The sequence below is a fragment of the Balaenoptera physalus genome, assembly GCF_965194825.1.
Source record: "Balaenoptera physalus genome assembly, chromosome: 4".
Taxonomy (NCBI): Eukaryota; Metazoa; Chordata; class Mammalia; order Artiodactyla; family Balaenopteridae; genus Balaenoptera; species Balaenoptera physalus.
In genome coordinates this window covers 77,700,031-77,718,719 of record NC_138891.1, presented here as the reverse complement: position 1 = coordinate 77,718,719, position 18,689 = coordinate 77,700,031, and the positions used below count along the sequence as shown (strand labels likewise).

The 18,689-nt window shown below is 53.3% G+C and overlaps 1 protein-coding gene across 1 annotated transcript in view; it reads left to right on the top strand.

Annotated features, from left to right (window-relative positions):
• Window positions 1-17,383, top strand: part of PDIA5 (protein disulfide isomerase family A member 5) — a 95,069-nt gene extending 77,686 nt beyond the window's left edge. Inside the window, exons 12-17 of the mRNA XM_082459487.1 lie at window positions 1,458-1,528; window positions 2,065-2,225; window positions 6,046-6,176; window positions 10,308-10,378; window positions 16,473-16,607; window positions 17,153-17,383. Of these exons, the coding sequence (XP_082315613.1) occupies window positions 1,458-1,528; window positions 2,065-2,225; window positions 6,046-6,176; window positions 10,308-10,378; window positions 16,473-16,607; window positions 17,153-17,233 (650 nt within the window). The 3' untranslated portion in view covers window positions 17,234-17,383. The remainder of the gene's footprint in view (window positions 1-1,457; window positions 1,529-2,064; window positions 2,226-6,045; window positions 6,177-10,307; window positions 10,379-16,472; window positions 16,608-17,152) is intronic.
• The last annotated feature ends 1,306 nt before the right edge of the window (window positions 17,384-18,689 follow it).

Here is an 18,689-nt window from a genome sequence, read left to right as displayed (position 1 = left end):
TTTCATTTATTTGGGTCCTCTTTTTTCCTTGATGAACCTGGCTAAAGGTTTATCAATTCTGTTTATCTTTGCAAAAAACCAGCTCTTGGTTTCATTGATCTTTTGTATTGTTTTATTGGTCTCTGTTTTATTTATTTCCTCTCTGATCTGTATTATTTCCTTCATTCTGCTGATCTTGGGGTTTGCTTGTTCTTTTCCTAATTCCTTTAGATGGTAGATTAGGTTGTTTATTTGAGATTTTTCTTATTTCTTGAAGAAGACCTGTATCACTATAAACCTACCTCTTAGCTGCATCCCATAGATTTTGGAAAGTTGTGTTTCTATTGTCATTTGTCTCGAGTTATTTTCTGATATCCTCTTTGATTTCTTCATTGACCTGTTGGTTTTTTAGTAGCATGTTGCTTGGTCTCCACGTGTCTTCCTTTCTTGTCTTTCTTTTTCCCAATAATCAGTAGTAGAATTGTGATGCTCTAAGCTCCCAAGCAGTAGCACACCCCATGAGAAGGCCAAGTCACATGTCCGCCATCCATTTAGCCTTGTCTGTGCCCCCCTACCCCCCACTCCCAGCCAGGTTTCCCTTTAGAGTCATCTCCAGCCTGAGCCAGTCTGATCCTACTCGCCTCACAGCCCCTTCAGCGTAGATGCCAGAGAGTACTCTTTCTACTAAAATGAAAGCAATTTACAAATGTCCTGTCATCACCGAAACAAAGTGCTTGCTTCCTTTTTAATGTATCAAATGTCATTATTCATAACATATTACTGCATTCAAGTGTTGTAAGGAGAGGAGGGCAAAGCAGTCTTTATCCCAAGAAAATACCATTTATTTGGGAATGACAAGTCGATCACTGTGCCTGTCATATCATACCTCTTCCCTTATTGGGGCAATTGGAACTTGATGTTTTCCCATACTCTTGCTTATGCGAATTCTTATTCCCAGTTCAAGGCCCCGAATCCCTTCTGCCCTGGAGAAGATGATAGTGGTGACAGTAGCATGGTGCCAGGAAGCACACGCTGCCAGTGGCTGTGGCCTCCAACCAGATTGCTTGGGTTTTCAGCCCAGCTCTGTGACCTGTGGCTGTGTATGTAGCCTTGGGCAGTCATCCACCCTCTCAGTGCCTCAGTTTTCTCATCTGTAAAATGGAGATAATGTAGTTCATACCTTGTAGGGCTGTCGTGAGGGTATAAAGCACTTAGAGCCATGCCTGGCACACAGGACCTATATGCATATCACCAGTATTGTTGATGTAATTATTTCATTTTTGCCTCTTGTGCCCCTCCCAAACCCCCACCCCCAGTGGATCAGGCAAAAGATTTCTTTTCTCTGAGCTGGTGCTGTTCTTCTTTTCTCCTGGGTACCCCTGGTATCTGGGACTAGGACCCAGCTCTCTTCTGGAGGCAAGGGACATCCCTGGAGCCTCTGTGCCATGGACATGGTTTCTCTTGATTTCTTCCTGCAGGGTGTGGACACTGTAAGAAAATGAAACCAGAGTTTGAGAATGCAGCAGAAGTCCTCCACGGAGAAGCAGATGTAAGCTTCCTTTCCTTAACTCCTCCACCGCTCTCTCCTAAAGAGTCAGTGATAGGAATCATTACAGTGACTTTCCCCTGCAAGCTCTGTAGCAGCTCTCCTGGTCCCTGGAGGCCTGCGGGACTTCTGTGTCCCCGAGTAGATGTGTCTTAGTCAGACAGGTGGGGCCCCTACCAGGGATGGAGGGGTGCAGAGAGATTAGGGTCACATTCCCATACCCTTCCAGGTGACCTCTACCAGGTCATGGCTCTGGGGTGAAGCCCCAAGTTTCTCCCTCTTTTCTGTGGGAGCCTGCCGATTGGGAACAGCCACAGTCTACACAGCCTGGTTGGTGGGGGAGATTAAAAGGCTTCATCTCAGCCCACAAATGAGAATGATGGATATGCCCGTGTCCAGTTGTTCCCGGGATGTATGAAGTTCCCGCCCTGTGAGGTTTCGGCAGGCCCTTGGTGGGTTGGGGGCTGGCGTCTGGGCTCCTCTTCTGCCAGCACCGCATCTGAGGCTGTCGTGCATGGTTGGCCTCTCCCCCGTCCCAGAGCTCTGGTGTCCTTGCAGCTGTTGATGCCACCGTCAACAAGGCCCTGGCAGAAAGATTCCACATCTCCGAGTTTCCTACACTCAAGTATTTTAAGAATGGAGAGAAGTATGCAGTGCCCGCGCTCAGAACAAAGAAGAGCTTTATTGAGTGGATACAAAAGTAAGTCTGATGGTCTTGATAGCACATCTTGGTCCCTGGCTGTCGGCCACTGGAGAGGGCCTTGAGGAGATGAAGTAAACCTTAGGAGCCGCTGACCTTGGCTCAGGGCCTGAGAGCCAAGACAGCTATGACTTCCCAATCCTGACGCCACCTCTGGTGTGTTGATCACGTGTACTCATCCAGCAGGTCACGGGTAGCCTTTCTGGGTGCGGTTTCATCAGCTCCAGTAAACCGTGTATTTCTGTTTTTAGGACTCCTTCCCCAGTGTCCTGGCCCCAGGTTTCATCGCCTACATTTTATTCCCTTCCCTTTGAGTGAACAAAGGAAACACACAGCTCTTCACATCCAGAGCTGGACTCACAGGGGCCCAAGTCTGGGCCTTCAGTAGTGTCCACAGTGCAGCCTGTGGTGGTTTGGGGTTGAAAATAAAGGTTTGAAGAGCTCCCTCAGCCTGGGTATTAGTTTGCTAGGGCTGCCACAACAGGGAACACAGAGCCGGTGGCTTAACAGCAGAAGTTTATTTTTTTCACAGTTCTGGAGACCAGAAGTCCAAGATAAGATGTCAGGAGGGTTGCTTTCTCTGAGCGTCTCCATGTCCATCTTCTCCCTGTGTTTTCACACGGTCTTCCCTCAGTGTCTGTGTCCTAATCTCCTCTTCTTAAAAGGACACCAGTGAGGTTGGGTTAGGGTCTTCCCTAATGACCTAATTTTAACTTAATTACCTCTCTAAAGACCCTGTCTCCAAATACAGTCACATTCTAGGGTAGTTGGCATTAGGACTTCAACATGTGAATTTGGGGCAGGGGACACAGTTCAGCCCACGACAGCCTGCAAGTCCAGAGAACACGAGGAGCCTTGCAATTGCTCATCCAAGGACCGTGGAACCTGCAGTTCTTAGCATTTCCCCCTCCTGTGAGGGGACTAACTGGGCCACCACACAGGTGCTTTCTCCTGTCCACACCCCTCCCCCGAGACACACACACACACACACACACACACACACACACACACGGGCATCCACACATAACTTGAATATTTGAGAATACTGCCTTATTTCAGCACTGGGGGGGAACATGAAGTAAAAGAAGAGGCATACTCCAGCCTTCACAGAGGCCCCTGGTACATGGCATAATGATGTCCACGTGAGAACCAAGACTTTAGGGTCACAAAGTGATGTGAGAACTGTGCAAAATAGCAGCATCCAGAAGGAGTCACTTTGTTAGGACATCGGTCCTCAAACCTGGGCGGACGTAAGCGTTACAGGTGTTGAGGTGCTTCTCAAAGTGCAGATGCTAGGGCTGCTGTCCCTGAAGCTTTGATTCAGTAGGTGTGAATGAAACCCTCAGCCATGGGGTTTTGAGAAACGCCAGCTTATGGAATGGGATGAACCACCAGGTTCAGGAGAGGCCCGGGCAAGAGGTGAGTGGGCTGGCCAGGTCCAGGTCTCAGCTTCCTGCTGGTCACTGGGGGTAGATTCTAAGAGTAGCCAGGCCTTGTCTTAGGGACCAGAACGGAGTAGTGGTTCATCTCCAAGAGGGACGAGGTGCTCTCTCCTCCGGGCCTTTGGTGCAGGAGGCAGGTTGCTCTTCACACCCGCCTCTCTGGCCTCGCTCTGGTGCCAGTGCTGGTTTACTGGGAAGGACTGAGCGGGGTGGGGCCTCAGGTGAGGTCCCTGGTGTGTGCACTGTGGTTAGAGAGCTGGGGGAACCAGAGCATTAATCGTTGCTAATCCCCGCTCCAGAAGCCTGGGCACAAATAGCGAGCGTGGAGGGTCTCTGTCCGTCCTGTCCATAGTCGCCACTGCTGAGCGCCTGAAAAGCACTAGGGTAAGAGCATGGACTTCAGAGTCTAAGAGCCCTGCACTCAGATCGTGACCCCAAGCCATTTACTTGACCCTGCTAAGCCCCGGTTTCCCATCTGTGAAGTGGAGACAGTACTTTTCCCATAGACTTGTCCAGAAAATTAAATTGGATTAGTGTGCTTTAGCACAGTGCATGGTGTGTGGAAATACTCAAAGAGAGGAAGCTGTGTTTATTACTGATTCCAGCTCTCATGCGGCGCTGTAACTGACAGCACCGCCCCCTAAGTGCTAGAACCTTCCCAGCCTTTGCAGCGTGCTTTGATAATTGTTGCCCCATTTCATACTCAGATCCTACTGAGGCCAGAGTTTTTCTTCCTATTTCCTTGGTGAAGAAACTTAGGTTCAGAGAGGTGAAGGGCCTTGCCTGGGGACAAATAGTGGTTCTTTGGGGAGCTCGGAAGGAATCCTCCAGGCAGAGCGTAAACAGCAGATGCTCTGAGATGAAGGGTTGAGGCCGCCAGCAGGAGGGCAAGCGGACAGTGTCGGGGGAGGCTGATGGCACTTCCAGGCTTGTGCACGGGTGGCCGCGCTTGAGTGACTGAGATGTGCCCGCCAGCAGGCCAGCCCGGGGAGGCAGGATGCAGGGACAGGGCAGAGCAGAAGGTTGGCGTCAGCCGAAGAGTCCAGGGTGTTTGACGGGGCACCTGGAGGGCAAAGAAGTGGGGAAGACAGGGAGGGTGGGAGGGGCCGGTCTCGGTCACGAGAGCAGGGGTGCCATTAACCAAAACGAAGAAGTTGGGGAAGAAAGCTGTTTTGGGAAGTGTGGAGGAGAGGGAAGAGTTCTAAGTCTTGTTGGGATTGGGGTGACAGTGGGACCTCCAGGTGGAAATACCTGAAAAGCACCTGGAAATAGGGGGCTTGGGTGAGAGGCCAGGACTCGAGGCATCCTCAGCCTAGGGGATTATGGAAGCCATGCAGATGGATGAGATCTTATGAGAACTGCAGGGGCACGGAGCTAGAACCAGAAGAAGAGAGAAGGCTGTCGGGAAGGTAGGGAAGGGGTCTCTGGTAGGAGGGCTTCTGAAAGGTGAGAGTGGCCGTGGGGTGCCTGGTGCTGCGCTCGTGCTGCCCTCGCTGGGTACAAGGCCTGAGGCCTGGTGGTCAGAAGCCAGGTGGTGCCGGCGCGAAGGAGGGAGTGCAGGGGGTGCGTGTGGCAGCACGGGGTCCGGACCGCTCCCCAGAGACACTTCTCAGAGAAGGGAGAGAGAAGTGTGGTTGTAGGGAGAGGGACAAGGGCAGCCAAGGCTTTAAAAGACCCTGGCGATCTATACTTTGGTGAGGCAGAGTGGAGGGAACCAGTGAACAGAAAGAGACTGAAAAATTATAAACCCTTATCGAATGCCTGTCATTTATGAGAGCATATTAGACTCTTAGCAACTGTTAGTTGCTTGACCGACTAGGTGCTTTACATACACTGTCTCTGCTCTTCATAAGGAGCCCAGGAAGTAGGTCTCAATTGTACTCATTTAGCAGAAAACAAAATGGAAGCTCAGAGGGGTTTGGTAACTTACCTAAGGTCACACAGGTGATCAGTAATCTGGATTTGAACCCAGACCCACCTCGCTCCGTGGCGCATGCTCTCTCCACCAGAACAAAGGCTCAGGAGCAGAAGATAATGGAGGGTGCTTCAGGGTCCCAGAAGAGGCAGGAGGGAGGGGAAGGGAGCCCAGGTGCAGGGGCTTCTCCCCATGGCAAGGAGACGACTGGAGAGGTCCTAAAAGCGACTCAGGTCTTCCACACCTTCACAAAACGGCTTCTTAATAGGCTCCGTAGAGGGAATCTTTGCGGATGGTTCACACTTCTTCATGTTTAAACTGAGGTTTTCAATTCAGTTTTAGAAAGGCTGCAAAGTGATTTTTTTTCTCACGTGCTCCCCTGAGTGGTTGGGGCGGTGGAAGCGCTTGCCTGTACACGAGCTTCTCCTAATGACTGTCTCCCCTCCACCCCCGGTTCTTGCAGCCCCGAGTCCCCTCCACCCCCGCAGCCCGCCTGGGAAGAGCAGCAGACCAGCGTGGTGCATCTGGCTGGGGACAACTTCCGGGAGACCCTGAAGAGGAAGAAGCACGCCTTGGTCATGTTCTACGCCCCTTGTAAGTAGCTGGGGCACTCGCTGAGGGGCGAGGGAGAGGGGTGGGCCTGACTGGACTGAGAAGACTCCCCCCAGGGACCAGGGCAGCCGCAGGCCGACTCTGGGCTGTCTGCTGTGAGCAGGTTTCGTTCCAGGCTGAGGTCCTTCAAAGTCCAGGTCCAGCTCTGTCAGGTTCTGTCCTCACATCAGTCCTAAAGCCCTCTGCTTCTGTCCGTGCCAGGGGCCTGCCTTGTAATTATTAAGTCTCCTCAACTCCCTGGAAATTCCCACCCAGCCGCTTCCTCCCTCCTCTCTGCTCCCTCCATCCCTGCAGGCGCTGACTTCACCTTTGAACCCTGGAACTTAGCAGCTGGGAATTCAGCCAGCCCAGTTAGGCCTCTGCTTCCCTCATCTTGCTGAGCACTCCCAGCCCAGCCTCCTTTCCCTGACCTTCCCAAGTGGCTGTGAAGCCATGGATTTGAAACTGTGGTAAAAGTACAGCCATAGTCACTCAGAGCTCCTGACCGTGATCCCCGCTTTAATCAAAGCCTAAGTTGAGGGAATGACACGTCTGCTCATGTTGGTGTTTGTGATCTCAAATTTTGTGTATTCCCATTTTAAAGTTGTTCACTGATACGTAAAGGAAAGGCTCTTGAATTTCTCACTCTTCTGTTGCCCTCTCTCTCCCCCAGGTTACAGCTTAGCGTAATGGAATGGGGATCATAAAGCTGGGCTCCTCAGAGAAGCAGGCAGCTCAGTGGAGTCCTAACCTCTCCTACCTAACCTCCTGCCCCTACCTCTCCAGTGTCAATAATCTGTAAAGTCCCTCCTCAGTTCTCACTGTCCGGGCAGGTCGCCTCCTGGCCCAGCCTCAGAGCCCGCCCTCAGGCAGCTGACACTTCCCTCAGTTTTTGCCTTTTCTTCCGCAAGTGGGCCTTGTGCTATGTCGGTTCCTTAGAGAGCTTCTTGGCTGTCCTCCTCTGTCCTTAGAGTAAGCCTGGAAGACTGAGTGGATTTTAAGAAGCTGTCTTCCTTCTGGGCAGAGCTGGGGGTGCAGGACTGAGACTCAGGGGATGCCTGACTTGCCCACGGCATGGCAGCAAGTCAGTGACAAGAGCCCCTCCTGCAGCCTGGGCTGGTGCTCTCTCTCGCTCTTAGTCACAGGCCCGATTCGGAGGGTGATTGCTTTCCCGGCAGCCGGCGGGAACCTGGCCAGAGAAGTAGGAGTCCGTGACCAGCCGCTGGGTGGATTTGAGAACGTCCAGACTAAGTACTTTCCCTAGAAATGCTCCCCCGTTCCCCCCAGACGTCAGGGGACGCCTGCCCTGCTGGGGTGCTAACGACCTGCCTCAAGTAACCGCCGTGTGCTGGATGTTGTCAGGGACCCAGGATACACGGGAAGGAGGCCTGGTCCCTGCCGGCTTCAAGGGCCTCACAGACTGTCCTGACAAAGATAACTAAACACAGTCCGCACGGGGCCCCGTCACTGAGCGACTCAGCTGTTGGCAGAGGGCTTGGGGCCTGGAGTCTCCCATCGCCCCTGCTGCACTTTCCTGTCCTGAGCTCTGCTCCAGGCTCCTGAGACGTGTGTGTTCATCAGTGGACAGAGGCGGGGAAAGCGGGAACTAGCTAAAGACAAAAAACATCTTTAAAATGTTTTCAATGATAAAAATAATATATCCTTATTTATAATTTATGTAGTATAGAACATATATATAAAGAACCTAAATAGTACAGAAAGGTCGCACACCAGATAAAGGCAGGTATAAAGTAAAAAAGCAAACACCAACCCCCATTTCTCCTCTCCCCCCACTTCCTACCTGCCTAGTTTCTACACAGCTCTTCCTCCTGCTGTTTCATTGTTCTCTTCTGTTCCAAACCCCCCACATTGCTCTGAATGGTCTGGTCATGGTGACTGCCCTGCTTAGGCCAGCTTGGCTGAGTCTCTAGAATTGGAATTTTCTGTCCTGTCCTTGGTCTTTGTTCCTCTTTCCCCACTCTGGGAGGCTGCTTTCGTTTCCAGTTACACAGAGGTGGTACCTTTTTAAAGAGCCCAAATTAAAAAATCATGCCTCTTCTGGCCCAGCTGACACGTCTGGGAAACATCTTCATGCCCTTTCTAAAACAGCCTCCCCTCTAGTTATTCATCTGCCATGCTCTTTCTTTTGGATAATGAGAAAATGAGATGTACCAGAAGGCCATTAATCTGAGACCTAGATGCTTTAAATTGATGGCAGCAGGAATTTGCACTAGGCTGACAGTGACCTTTATACTTTCAGTAAGCAGAGAGGTTAGAAAGGAGAAATGAGGAGTGACACCAGATTTGGGGGAAGGGAGTAGCTTATTTCCGGCCAGCCTGATATCTTAATGGGTGTCCATGTGCCGCTCACAGGGGACCTCTGGGTGCCACAGGGCACGCTTTGACGCGCTCTCAACCAGCACGCTGTGCTCTTTACACGTTTTGAAAGCTATATACCATCATTCCTTTGTAGTATGATGTTTTCATGAATTTGAGCCATTCTTGCCTCTGTTGGGTCAAATTAGTACAGTGTTTTTGTAATTGCCATTAGCACCTGCCGTGAGTTTGGCTCTGCTGGGTACTTTATCTCAGTTCTGGTGTAACACGTAACCAGCCTAGCTCTCTTCTCTGCTCCTGTGATGGATGCTGGGAAAATCCCCTTAAGCCGCCTCCCCATCACCATCCACGCTGCTCTGGGGCCAGCTGGCCACTCTGCCAGCCAGGCCATATGGGTGGTCCCACCCATCTCAGGAACCGGCTCAAGTGCTAAATTCAGATGTAGCTCAGCCTTAATTTGGATTCACAAAGCCCTTTGAAATGCCAGTCATTATTATCTTATTTTAAAAAGGGAAAGAGCAGATGAGCCAAACTGTCTCAGTTCCCCGCCTGGGTTTCCCCAAGGCTGTGGGAGGGCCAGGAGGCCTGGCCCAGCTGTTTGTCAGGAAGCTGGCTGGAACCAAGTCTGCCCATGGGGCATCTGGCCTCTCCCACCTGTGTTTTGATCAGAATTAATTACCACAGTCAGGGAACCCCTTCCCTCAAAGCGGTTCTGTTCTCTTGGCAGTTGCGTTCAGTGTGTGGAGAGTGGTTGGGAGGGGTGGGCTTGGGTTTTAATTGGCGAACACTGAGGGAAGGGCCAGGAAAGCGGGTCTGGGACAGAGTGGCCTGCAGCTTCCTGGGCTTTCTGCTCAGTGGATGCTGCCCCGGGCTTGCTGAAACAGGAGGAGAAAGTGGCCCCACACAGGTCCCAGCCCCGGGCCTGAGACCTGTCATTGGAGCTGGAGGGGCTCAGGGCACCACGTACACCTCTGTCCCATCCAGGGCCTCCAAAACCACGGGTCCTCGTCCCTGGGTTGGGAACCCAGGCCCTGAGAAGCGGCAGGGACTCCCGGCAGCTTATCCTCCTCTTAGCCTGACCTTGAGTCTCCCTTTCCTGGATCTGGGGTTCGGGTGGATTGTGGAGCAGGGAGGAAGGACAGCATGAGGACCAGGAGCCTGGTTTGGCTGCTCAGTCTGGGGTGAGGGCTGCTGGGAATGTGGGAATCAGCGGCAAAGCATGAGCTGCCGGGGTCAGGCAGAGGGGCTGCTCCCAGCCCCCTACTTCCCCAGCCCCACTTTCTCAGTTGTGAAGTGGAGAGATTTGCTACTGTCACTGGGGCGAGAGAAGGGACCTCGTGACAGGCTCAGAGAATCCCGAGCATGCGTCCTCCTTTCTAAGCCCAAAGCTCCCGCTGCACCCTGGATCAGGCTCTTCTGGACCCTGAGGGCAGCCCTATGTGGAAGGAGCTTGCAGAGAAAGACCACAGTGTCCGTCTCCCCGACCCCCAGCCTCGTGGGTGGGTGTGTGATGGGAGAGTGTGGGGTGGGAGGTCCTGGGCAGGAGTGGACCTGACGCTGGCACAGGCCTCCTACAGAGCCCTCTTGCCGAAGGCAGACGCACAGTGGAGGGTCTGAGTGGTGGGGTTGATACGTGAACCCTGACAGTGGGGTGTGCAGGGGGTGGGAATCAGATGAACCCCAAAGTCTGTTGGGTGGAGAGAAACTCCTGGATAGGCTTCTCTGGAGGTTCCAGGCAGGACCCCTGGCTCTGCAGCCTCCCTCACGTGTGTAACTCTCTCCTCCCCTCTCACGCAGGGTGCCCGCACTGTAAGAAGGTCATTCCACACTTTACTGCCGCTGCTGATGCCTTCAAAGATGACCGAAAGGTAAGGACCCCCTTCCTCTTCACCCCTCATCCCGCCTCCAGCTTCCCCCTGCCACCAGTGCCCACACCTTCCTCCCTTCTGTTCAGGTGCCCTCCCTCCCCAGACAGGTTCTGCTGAGACCCGGGGATTCCTGGCAACCAGGACATCCTTTTCACAAGGGAGGATAGAGCAGGCTGCATTTATGCTGCAAAATCAACTAAAAGGGATACACTGAACTGTTACAGCCCTTCCTTGGAGGAGGTGGTGGTAAAGAGGTCATTTTGTTTATTCTTCTTTAGCGTTCAAATCTTTTTACGGGAGGATTTGTAGTCATGCATTACTTGTATAATTAAAAGTACAAATAAAAAAATCCAACAAAAGTCAACTGGAGGCGGCCAAGGTGGAGGAGAGCACGGCCACGTGTGCAGGGCCTCATCCCACCTAAGTGAAAGGCTCCTGCAGCTGCTGACTGATGAAGCATAAAGTTAACAAGCCAGAGCTGCAGATTGGATTAGAGAGCGGGGAGGGGGCCCCAGGCACATTCCCCCAGGCAGCTCCAGCAGCCAGGGCAGACTCCAAGGCTGAGGGGGTGTATGGCAGGGAGAAGACCCCGGAACTCAGACTGGTGCGTCTGGGCTGCTGCTAAACTACGTGAGCTGGAAGACTCTCCAGGCCTCGAGTTCCCTTCTTCTAAAGTCAGGGTGCTGGTCTAGATGGTCTCAAAGGCTCTTCCCAGCCTGGGGCTCCATCATAGGAACCTGTCCCCTGAAAGGCCCCCAAAATGCGCTCACGCACACCCAAGGCCAGAGTCCGATGCATCTCTGCCTGCTGCCTTATTTTCCCGGGTGGAATTGTCAGGTGCAGCCAGGGCAGGTGGGATACAGATGCTGAGATCACCTTGCATCAGCCCTGCGGTGGTGGTGATGGGATGGTGAGAGCTGTACACGGACAGCGAGTCAGAGGAAGCCAGGATGGGCCACAGGCACGTATGTGAAGACTTAGACTCCAAGCCCCTTCCCTGAACTCGGGGAGTCCCGTTGTCACCCACAAGTCCTGCCTGTGCCCTTGAGGCACCCTTCACCACCAGGAGGGAATACAAGGACCAGAAAAATTTTTCTCCTCTCCCTGCCACTTGGCCTGCATTGAGAGGGGCACGGCAAGAAGGGACTTCCTGTCTTCTGTCTCCCTCACCACTCCACCCGATTCTGCCACCCGGGGCCTGAGCAGTGGCTGCTCCCAGTCTGGGAGCTCCGGCACAGCCCAGGCTGCTCGTTCCTGCGGGGCTGGGTGTTGGTTGGTGTGGGGAGGCCTTTACTCCCCGGGGCCAGGACTAGACTGGCAGTCTCTGCATATCAACTCCCGTCATTCTTTACTCAGAACACTTGGTGCTCTGGACACACAGGAGAGTGACAGGTGTGGGGGCTCCCTGCCCCCCCAGATGCTCAGGTCTCTGCGCTCCAGGGTCTGTGAAGGGATCACATCAGTCCCAACGAGGCCAGGCTGGCCTTGCCCGCGGTAGGCAGCTGAGGGCCATTCCTCCTCTTCCCTGTCCCCTCTGCTGATGCACAGGGGTCCCGTTTCCATGGTGACCCCCTCCTTCTCTGAGATACTGATATGCCTTTGCTTAATTGTCTTAACTTGGGCCAGTAATGTTGCCGACCTTTTCCTGTAGTCATTCCCCCTGTTATTCCCTCTGTCCCTCCTTCCAACTTCCTTTATTCCAAGCCAGGCATCACTCTCACTCATTTTCAGGAACACACTTAACTTCTCTGTCCCAGGCAGCAGGCAGGCCTGGGGTTCCTAGAGGCGGCTCTCAGTAATAGCAGGGAAGCATTCTGTCTCTGGTCTGGGGTACTGGTGCCATGATGGCTGGGTGCTATCTTAGAACTATCAGCTCAGAGCCTCTGGGGGATGGTTCCAGGAATGTGTGATTTTTAAGAGCTGGCTCTTCTGCTGGCCACAGGCTGGTGTTTGGGGACCACTGGCCTGTCCAGCCCTCTCTTTCTCCTCAAGCAGATCAAGGCCCAGAGAGAAGCTGCGTCTCTTGCCCAGGGACGCGCAGTGGGTCACTGACAGCCAGAACTGGGTCTCCTGGCTCCTGATTCTTCCTGACACCCCATGCTGCCACCTCTGAGCCAGAACTGCATTTTTTTTTTCCACCCAGAAGCTGGTCCCTGTTGCTTCCCCAATCAGTATGCAGTTGGTTGTTCACTTCCATTTTCATAGCCAAAGTCAATATTAGCTCCTGCAGAGATTTATTTTACTGAATCAATAAAGCCGCATGAGGCAGCTCATATTTTAACTGGGGAGCCTCCCCCTCCCAGGAGGTTACTGGGGACTTTAGCAGTTGACATGCTGGAGAGGAGAAAGGGCTGCTCACTGTTAGTGTTGGAACAGAAGCATTCTGGACGTGGCCATGGAGGACAAGGGTCTCAGGTGGAAGGCTGGTGGGTACAGGTGGGGGTCAGGGGATCACCGGGCTGGCAAAGTGGGACCTGTCTCTCCCTGTACCTCAAGGTGTCCCAGCCTGTGGTTAGGGGCTGAGGGAACAGCAGTGCAGCACAGCTCCCAGCCAGGTGCAAGGTCGTCCCAGGAGTAGGCTCTGGGGCAGCAGGAGCCCCTTTGTGATTGGCTGACGAGGCTCTGGCCGTGTTGCATGTGCTGTGTATGGTCCCCTGAGTTCCATCAGAAGGGAAAGCTCCCTGAGGGCAGGGACCTCGTTTGTCCTTGAATCCCCCACAGTCTTGACGCCTGAAACCTCTGTAAACGTTGACTGGATGACGTGTTTGGTGTTTCCTAAGAGCGCCTCTTCTGCTAGTACTTTTAAAGCCTTATGTTGTGTTGTCCTCACAGTCGTTTAGTCAGCTAGGTATTATTACTCATTTTACAGATGAGGAGATTGACCCTCAGAGAGGTTAAATGATTAGCCCAAAGTTACCCAGCTGGAAAGGGGCAGCATCAGAACTGAAAGAATAGGCATCGTCAGAGGTCTCCCAGATGTGGACTCAGGGCCTGGGACTCTCGTGCAGGGGATTTTGGGGGAGGTGGTCTTAGGAAGCAGTTGAGGGGATGGAGGAAGGGAAGCCAGAGTAGGTGCGTTAATGAGCAAATTACCGCATGGGTAACTAGGCTCAGTCCCTGGAGACCTCAGCAGGGACAGAGCCATCCCCCTCAGAGGCGAGAAAGCCAGGGGACGTGTCCGCAAGCCCCGTCCACTGTGGGCCTTACTTCTAGCTCCCTTCAGCCAGGAGTTGCAGGTGCCAGTGGCAAGTCAAGTGCTGGGCGGAGGGGACATTGCAGGGCACGACAGCCGCCTACCATGGAACAAATCTAGAAGTCAGTGTATGTTTGGTGCTGTAGGTGAGTCGGTGCAGATCTTGAGTGAGTATAAGGGGGGCAGGCGCTTAGGTGAAATTGGGATAGATGCGAAGAGGTTTATTTGCTGCCTTCTTTCCAAAGAGTCTCAGTCACTTCCTGTAGAGGGGCCTGCGCTTGTCTCCCCTTTTCCTACAGAGACTGAGAGCAAAGGAGCCTTTGCAGCCAGACGTAGCACTTTGTGTGTGTGGCTGGCAGCTATTTGACGGGATTCAGAATAAGGACCCATTTTTATTTTAGTCGATTTGTAAAACTATACACGACACTTCCCACAGCTCCAGGGCACGTGTACAAATTAAATTCATAATTTAAACTGGATGCAGGGAGAGCAGCGGCCCGGAGCAATGCTCATCAAACACTTTCACAGCCTAGCAGGGGAGTGACGGCCCCTAGCCGAGGGCCGGACACAGAGGCTGCCCCACGTGCATGGTCCCCCCTGGGTCGGCCGCTCAGCACCTGCCCCGAGAAACGGAACCCTGAGGACGGCCAGAGGAGGCTCTGCCTCACGTTTCTGAATAATTCAGGAGGGGCTTTGGAGGGCAAGCTGGGGTTCTCAGAAGCCTGCAGGGGCTAGCCTGCTGGTGTGCATGGACGCAGGCAAACAGCAAGTTGACCCTGCCTGAAGGGGACAGCTGCCCTTCTTTTCCAGCCACACGTTGCCTGTGGGAAGGCAGGGTAAGTGCCCTCAGATTTGGCTTTTAAAGAGAAGCTGGAGAGCCAAACTTTACATGAAATCTTCTGGCTCTTTTTCTAGGTTGGCAGCTAATTCAGATTTATGTTTTTAAAATATTCTGCGTGGGCCAAATAGAACAGGCCTGAGAGCCAGATAGGGACTGTGCAGAGTTTGCAGACTCTGCTCTAGGAAGTCTCATCATGTAGAGCGTAACGTAGCCGAAGCGGTAGAAGTGGGGCGTGAGGGCGGGTGAGGGAGGATGAGTGACTGGTAACCAGAGTGCAGGCCGCAACTCACTCTTCACTGCCTGTCAGCGCTGCTGCCTGCGGAACGGTAGCCCCGCTCACCTGGGCACAGGTAAGAGACCGGTAAGCGTTGACTGTTGGCAGCCTGCAGGGCTCTCCTACCTGGAAAGGGGGCCTCCATCCAAATGGAAATAACCAGCAGCCAGAGAGCTCTGTGAGTCACGGCTGTTCAGTAGTTTGAAACCTCCAGCGTGGTAGTAGTTGTGCCAGGGCTCCTGCGTGGGTTCCAGCCCTCGGAGGCACCGCGCCCATTCCTCTCCCAGGCAGGTCCCAGCATGGGCTGGTCCTAGCTGGATGCTCTTTCCTCGGGCCTTCACGCAGCTGGCTGCCTCCTCATCACTCAGGTCTCAGATCAAATGTTATCTCCTTGGAAAGGCCTCCTTGGCCATCGTGGCGAAAGCAACCCCTCTGACCATGGTCTTATCCAAGCACCCTCTTTTGATTTCTTCAGAGCGTCCCTTGGACTTTGCAGTGATCTCGCTTGTTATGTGTCTGTTAACTGCCTTCCTGCAGTAAGAATGTCAGTCTCTTGATGACGGACTTTGTCAAGGTCACCACTGTCCTCGTAGCATCTAGAACAGGCTTGGCCCATAGCAAGACTTCCATCAGTGCCGCCTCTCATCAGAAGCTGCCGGCCCCTCTTCTGTAATGCTTGTGGATTGCTGTTGCCATTAATTGACCCTCTCCCCTCCTTCCCTGCTCTGTGACCCTCAACAGGAGAAAAGTTTCCCATGTCTGCTTTTTACCCTCTTATTGGGAAAGAACAATAAATAAGGAAAAACTACCCTGCATGTGGAATTTGTTCAATGGGCAAGAATAGGCCAACGGCTAGTTAACCTCCTTCTGGCCAAAAACTGTTTGCTTTAGTCATGCTGAACTATGTCCCAGTATCTGGAATGTGCTCCCCTGGCTGGAACCTGCTTCTCCTCCGCCATCAGGCCTTGGCCCAGGTGGCAAACTTTGCAGAGCGCCTCTGTGCCACTCCCTGGGCCGCCTTGGCACCCTGGACCACCTCCACACACCTCCTGTCATGCCTTGGATTCACCTCTTTATCCAACTCCCTGATCAGATGCTGAGCTCCTACTGGGGACAGAGCTTGTGTCCGGGGCCGGTAGGAGTCATTATAACAGCAGCTAACGTGTACTGACCATTAACCACGTGCCAGGTCCTGTGCGCTTTCACCTCACCTGACTTCTCTCACTCAGTCTTCATAATGTCCTGATAGTCTAGGTACTGTTATCTCCATTTTACAGACGAGACATTGAGGCACCAAGAGGCTAGGTAATTTTCCTTAAGTCTTAGTATGCAGCCAAGCCAAGAGTTGCACATGGGAAACTTGACTTCAAAGCTCTTATTCTTAACCTTGGTACTACCCTGCCTCCCCCAAAAGATGTTCAGGAAATATTAGTTGATGAACGAATGAGTCCCACAGTGCCTCACAGAAAGCATCACAAAACTTGTGTTTACAGATGCTTTCAAGTCATAATTTCCTTTACAGTCCTTATACTCTTGATTTTAAAGGGTAGTCTGAGGGCATTCCAAGCTAAGTCCCCTAACCTCACCTGTCTGCCTGGGGAATTGAAAACAGGCACTCTCAGTCTCAATGGAGCTCTGGGCTAGGGATGCTTTGGTTCAGCGTATCCCTGCTTTTGGGGAGGAGATCGAAAAGCAAATGATGTGGGCCTCAAGTGCAGCCTGGTCCAGGCCTCAGCTCTCAGACTGGAGACCCCCGTGCTGACCCTCCCTTTCTTCGGCCCCGCAGATTGCCTGTGCCGCTGTTGACTGCATCAAAGAGAAGAACCAGGACCTGTGTCAGCAGGAGGCCATCAAGGCCTACCCCACTTTCCACTACTACCACTACGGGAAGTTTGCAGAAAAGTACGACACCAATCCGACGGTGAGTTGCAGGGAAGCACGTGCCCCGAGCTCTGTCTGCTGACAGGCAGGGAAACAGCCACTGAGGAGGCTTCCCGGACAGCACAGAGGTCAGCTGCAATGCTCAGAGCTGAGAAGGCAAGGCTCTGGCCGGGCTGAAAGAAAATCCCAAGGGGTTTTCACACAAGTCCTGGCCCCAGAACTGGGGGGGTGTGGGGGTGCGGTGCGGATTCCAGGGCGTGGGACAGTTTCCTCACCCACTTTTCAGGGCTTCTCTGTAGCCAAGCAGACCCTCCCCACATGGCCAGCCGCCGCGCCACCACCGCCACCCCCCCCACCGCCACCCCCCCACCGGCTCACCGGCAACCCCGCCGCCCCCCCACCGGCTCCACCCGACCCCGCGCCGCCCCGCTCCCCAGCACCCCGGCTCCCCAGCCCCCCAGCCGCCTCTCTGTGTCCAGAGGAGTGAGCACGCGGCGGCGGGTCAGGGAAGGGGAGTAAGGAGACCCAGGCACACATCCGCATCAGGTTAAAGTTCCTTTTTTTTCCTCTTTCCCTCCCCTACAGGAGTTGGGATTTACTAGTTTTATTCGAACACTCCGGGAGGGAGACCATGAGAGACTAGGAAAGAAGAAGGAGGAGTTGTAATTTCTGCCTCAGAGAAAGCTTTTCCATTACACTGTGAACGATACCTGTTTTGTTGTTGTTTCTGAATTTCCACGTGTTCTGAAGATGAAGTTTTTTATAGCCGCTTACGGCCGTTTTGTACAATTTTGAAATAAAATTAAACCAATTGTTTGGTGGTGTGGCTTATTTCCAGGGAGCCTGTTCTAACAGAGAGATACCCGTGTTCTCCCTCCTTCCACGTCCTCTCCTGGGAGGTGGAGAGCCCCACGCCATGGTCACGTCTGCCCGGAAGGGACTGGGGGGCAGGTGGGTGAGGAGGGAGGCATGGGATACGGGCCCCTATCAGCCACTGGAGAGCGGAACAGGGGAGTCGGACCACAAAATATCCTGTTGGAAAATGACTGATTCTGAGGGGAAATACGTTAAGATGATCAGGGAAAATGGGATTGTGGAGCTGACAGGAACCAAGCATTAGCTTTTTCTGGATCATTGCTTTGGTGTGTTTTCCTGGAATGCATTTACATATTTCTCTTTCTCCGGCTATTTCTGTCTTCTCTTGCTCTCTCCATTCCCTCCCAGCTCTCCCTTTAAAGAAAAGTAAGTCTCCACTTAGGGATGAGTGCAGCTGCCAAGCGCAGGCTGGAAGGGGCGTCTCAGGTGGGCTGGGGAGGGGCCTTTGTGCAGCTGCTTGCTCGGCACACTGGCTGGAAGGGACGGTGTGGGGGACGTGGTGGTCTATTCTCTGTGTGCAGATGCCGGGTCTGTAAACCAGCTCCCCTCGCCCTGCCACAGGAACCTCCACATCTTCGCACCGCATTCTCGTGGATGGGCGCCACCCAGGCCTTACTCTGCCTCTGTCACGTCTCTCTCCTGTCTTTCCCACTAGGTCTGCTTTCTGCATCCCTGCATGACTAACACCAGGCCTGTGCCTGGTGCTGCTGCCAGAGCCGTGGTCCTTCTCCATGGGGAGAAGAAGGGAGTAGAGCAGCTTCACTCCCCTGTCTTGACTTCATGGTAAGCAGCAGTCCTAGCCTTGGGCTCCTCGGGGTAGTTCAGAGGTGGCATTGCCAGAGCTGCAGCACTGGGCAGCACACCTTGGTGGCCTTACAGGGGAGTTGGCCTGTGGGCACAGCCCTATTTCCTGGACTAGCCCCTGCCTTCTTTCTGATGTATCCCCCAGAGTGGGGGTGAGAGCCGCAGAGTTCCCCAGGGCGCCCTTGATGAAGTGCCACTGCACACAGCTCTGCTAAGTGAGATCAAAGGTTTTGAAAGCCCTTGTTCTGGTGCCGTGTCCCAGCTTCCCTAAGGTCAGCCTTTTCTTTTCCCTAAGCACCCACTTTTTTAAGTGACCCCTGGTCTCCCCCCAGGTGAATGGGTATGAAAGAAGCACACGTTTAAATGTCACATTTACTGAGCTCAGCTGGTGCTGTATGCTGTCAGACAAAGAGCCATTTAATCCTGACGCTGAATATCATGT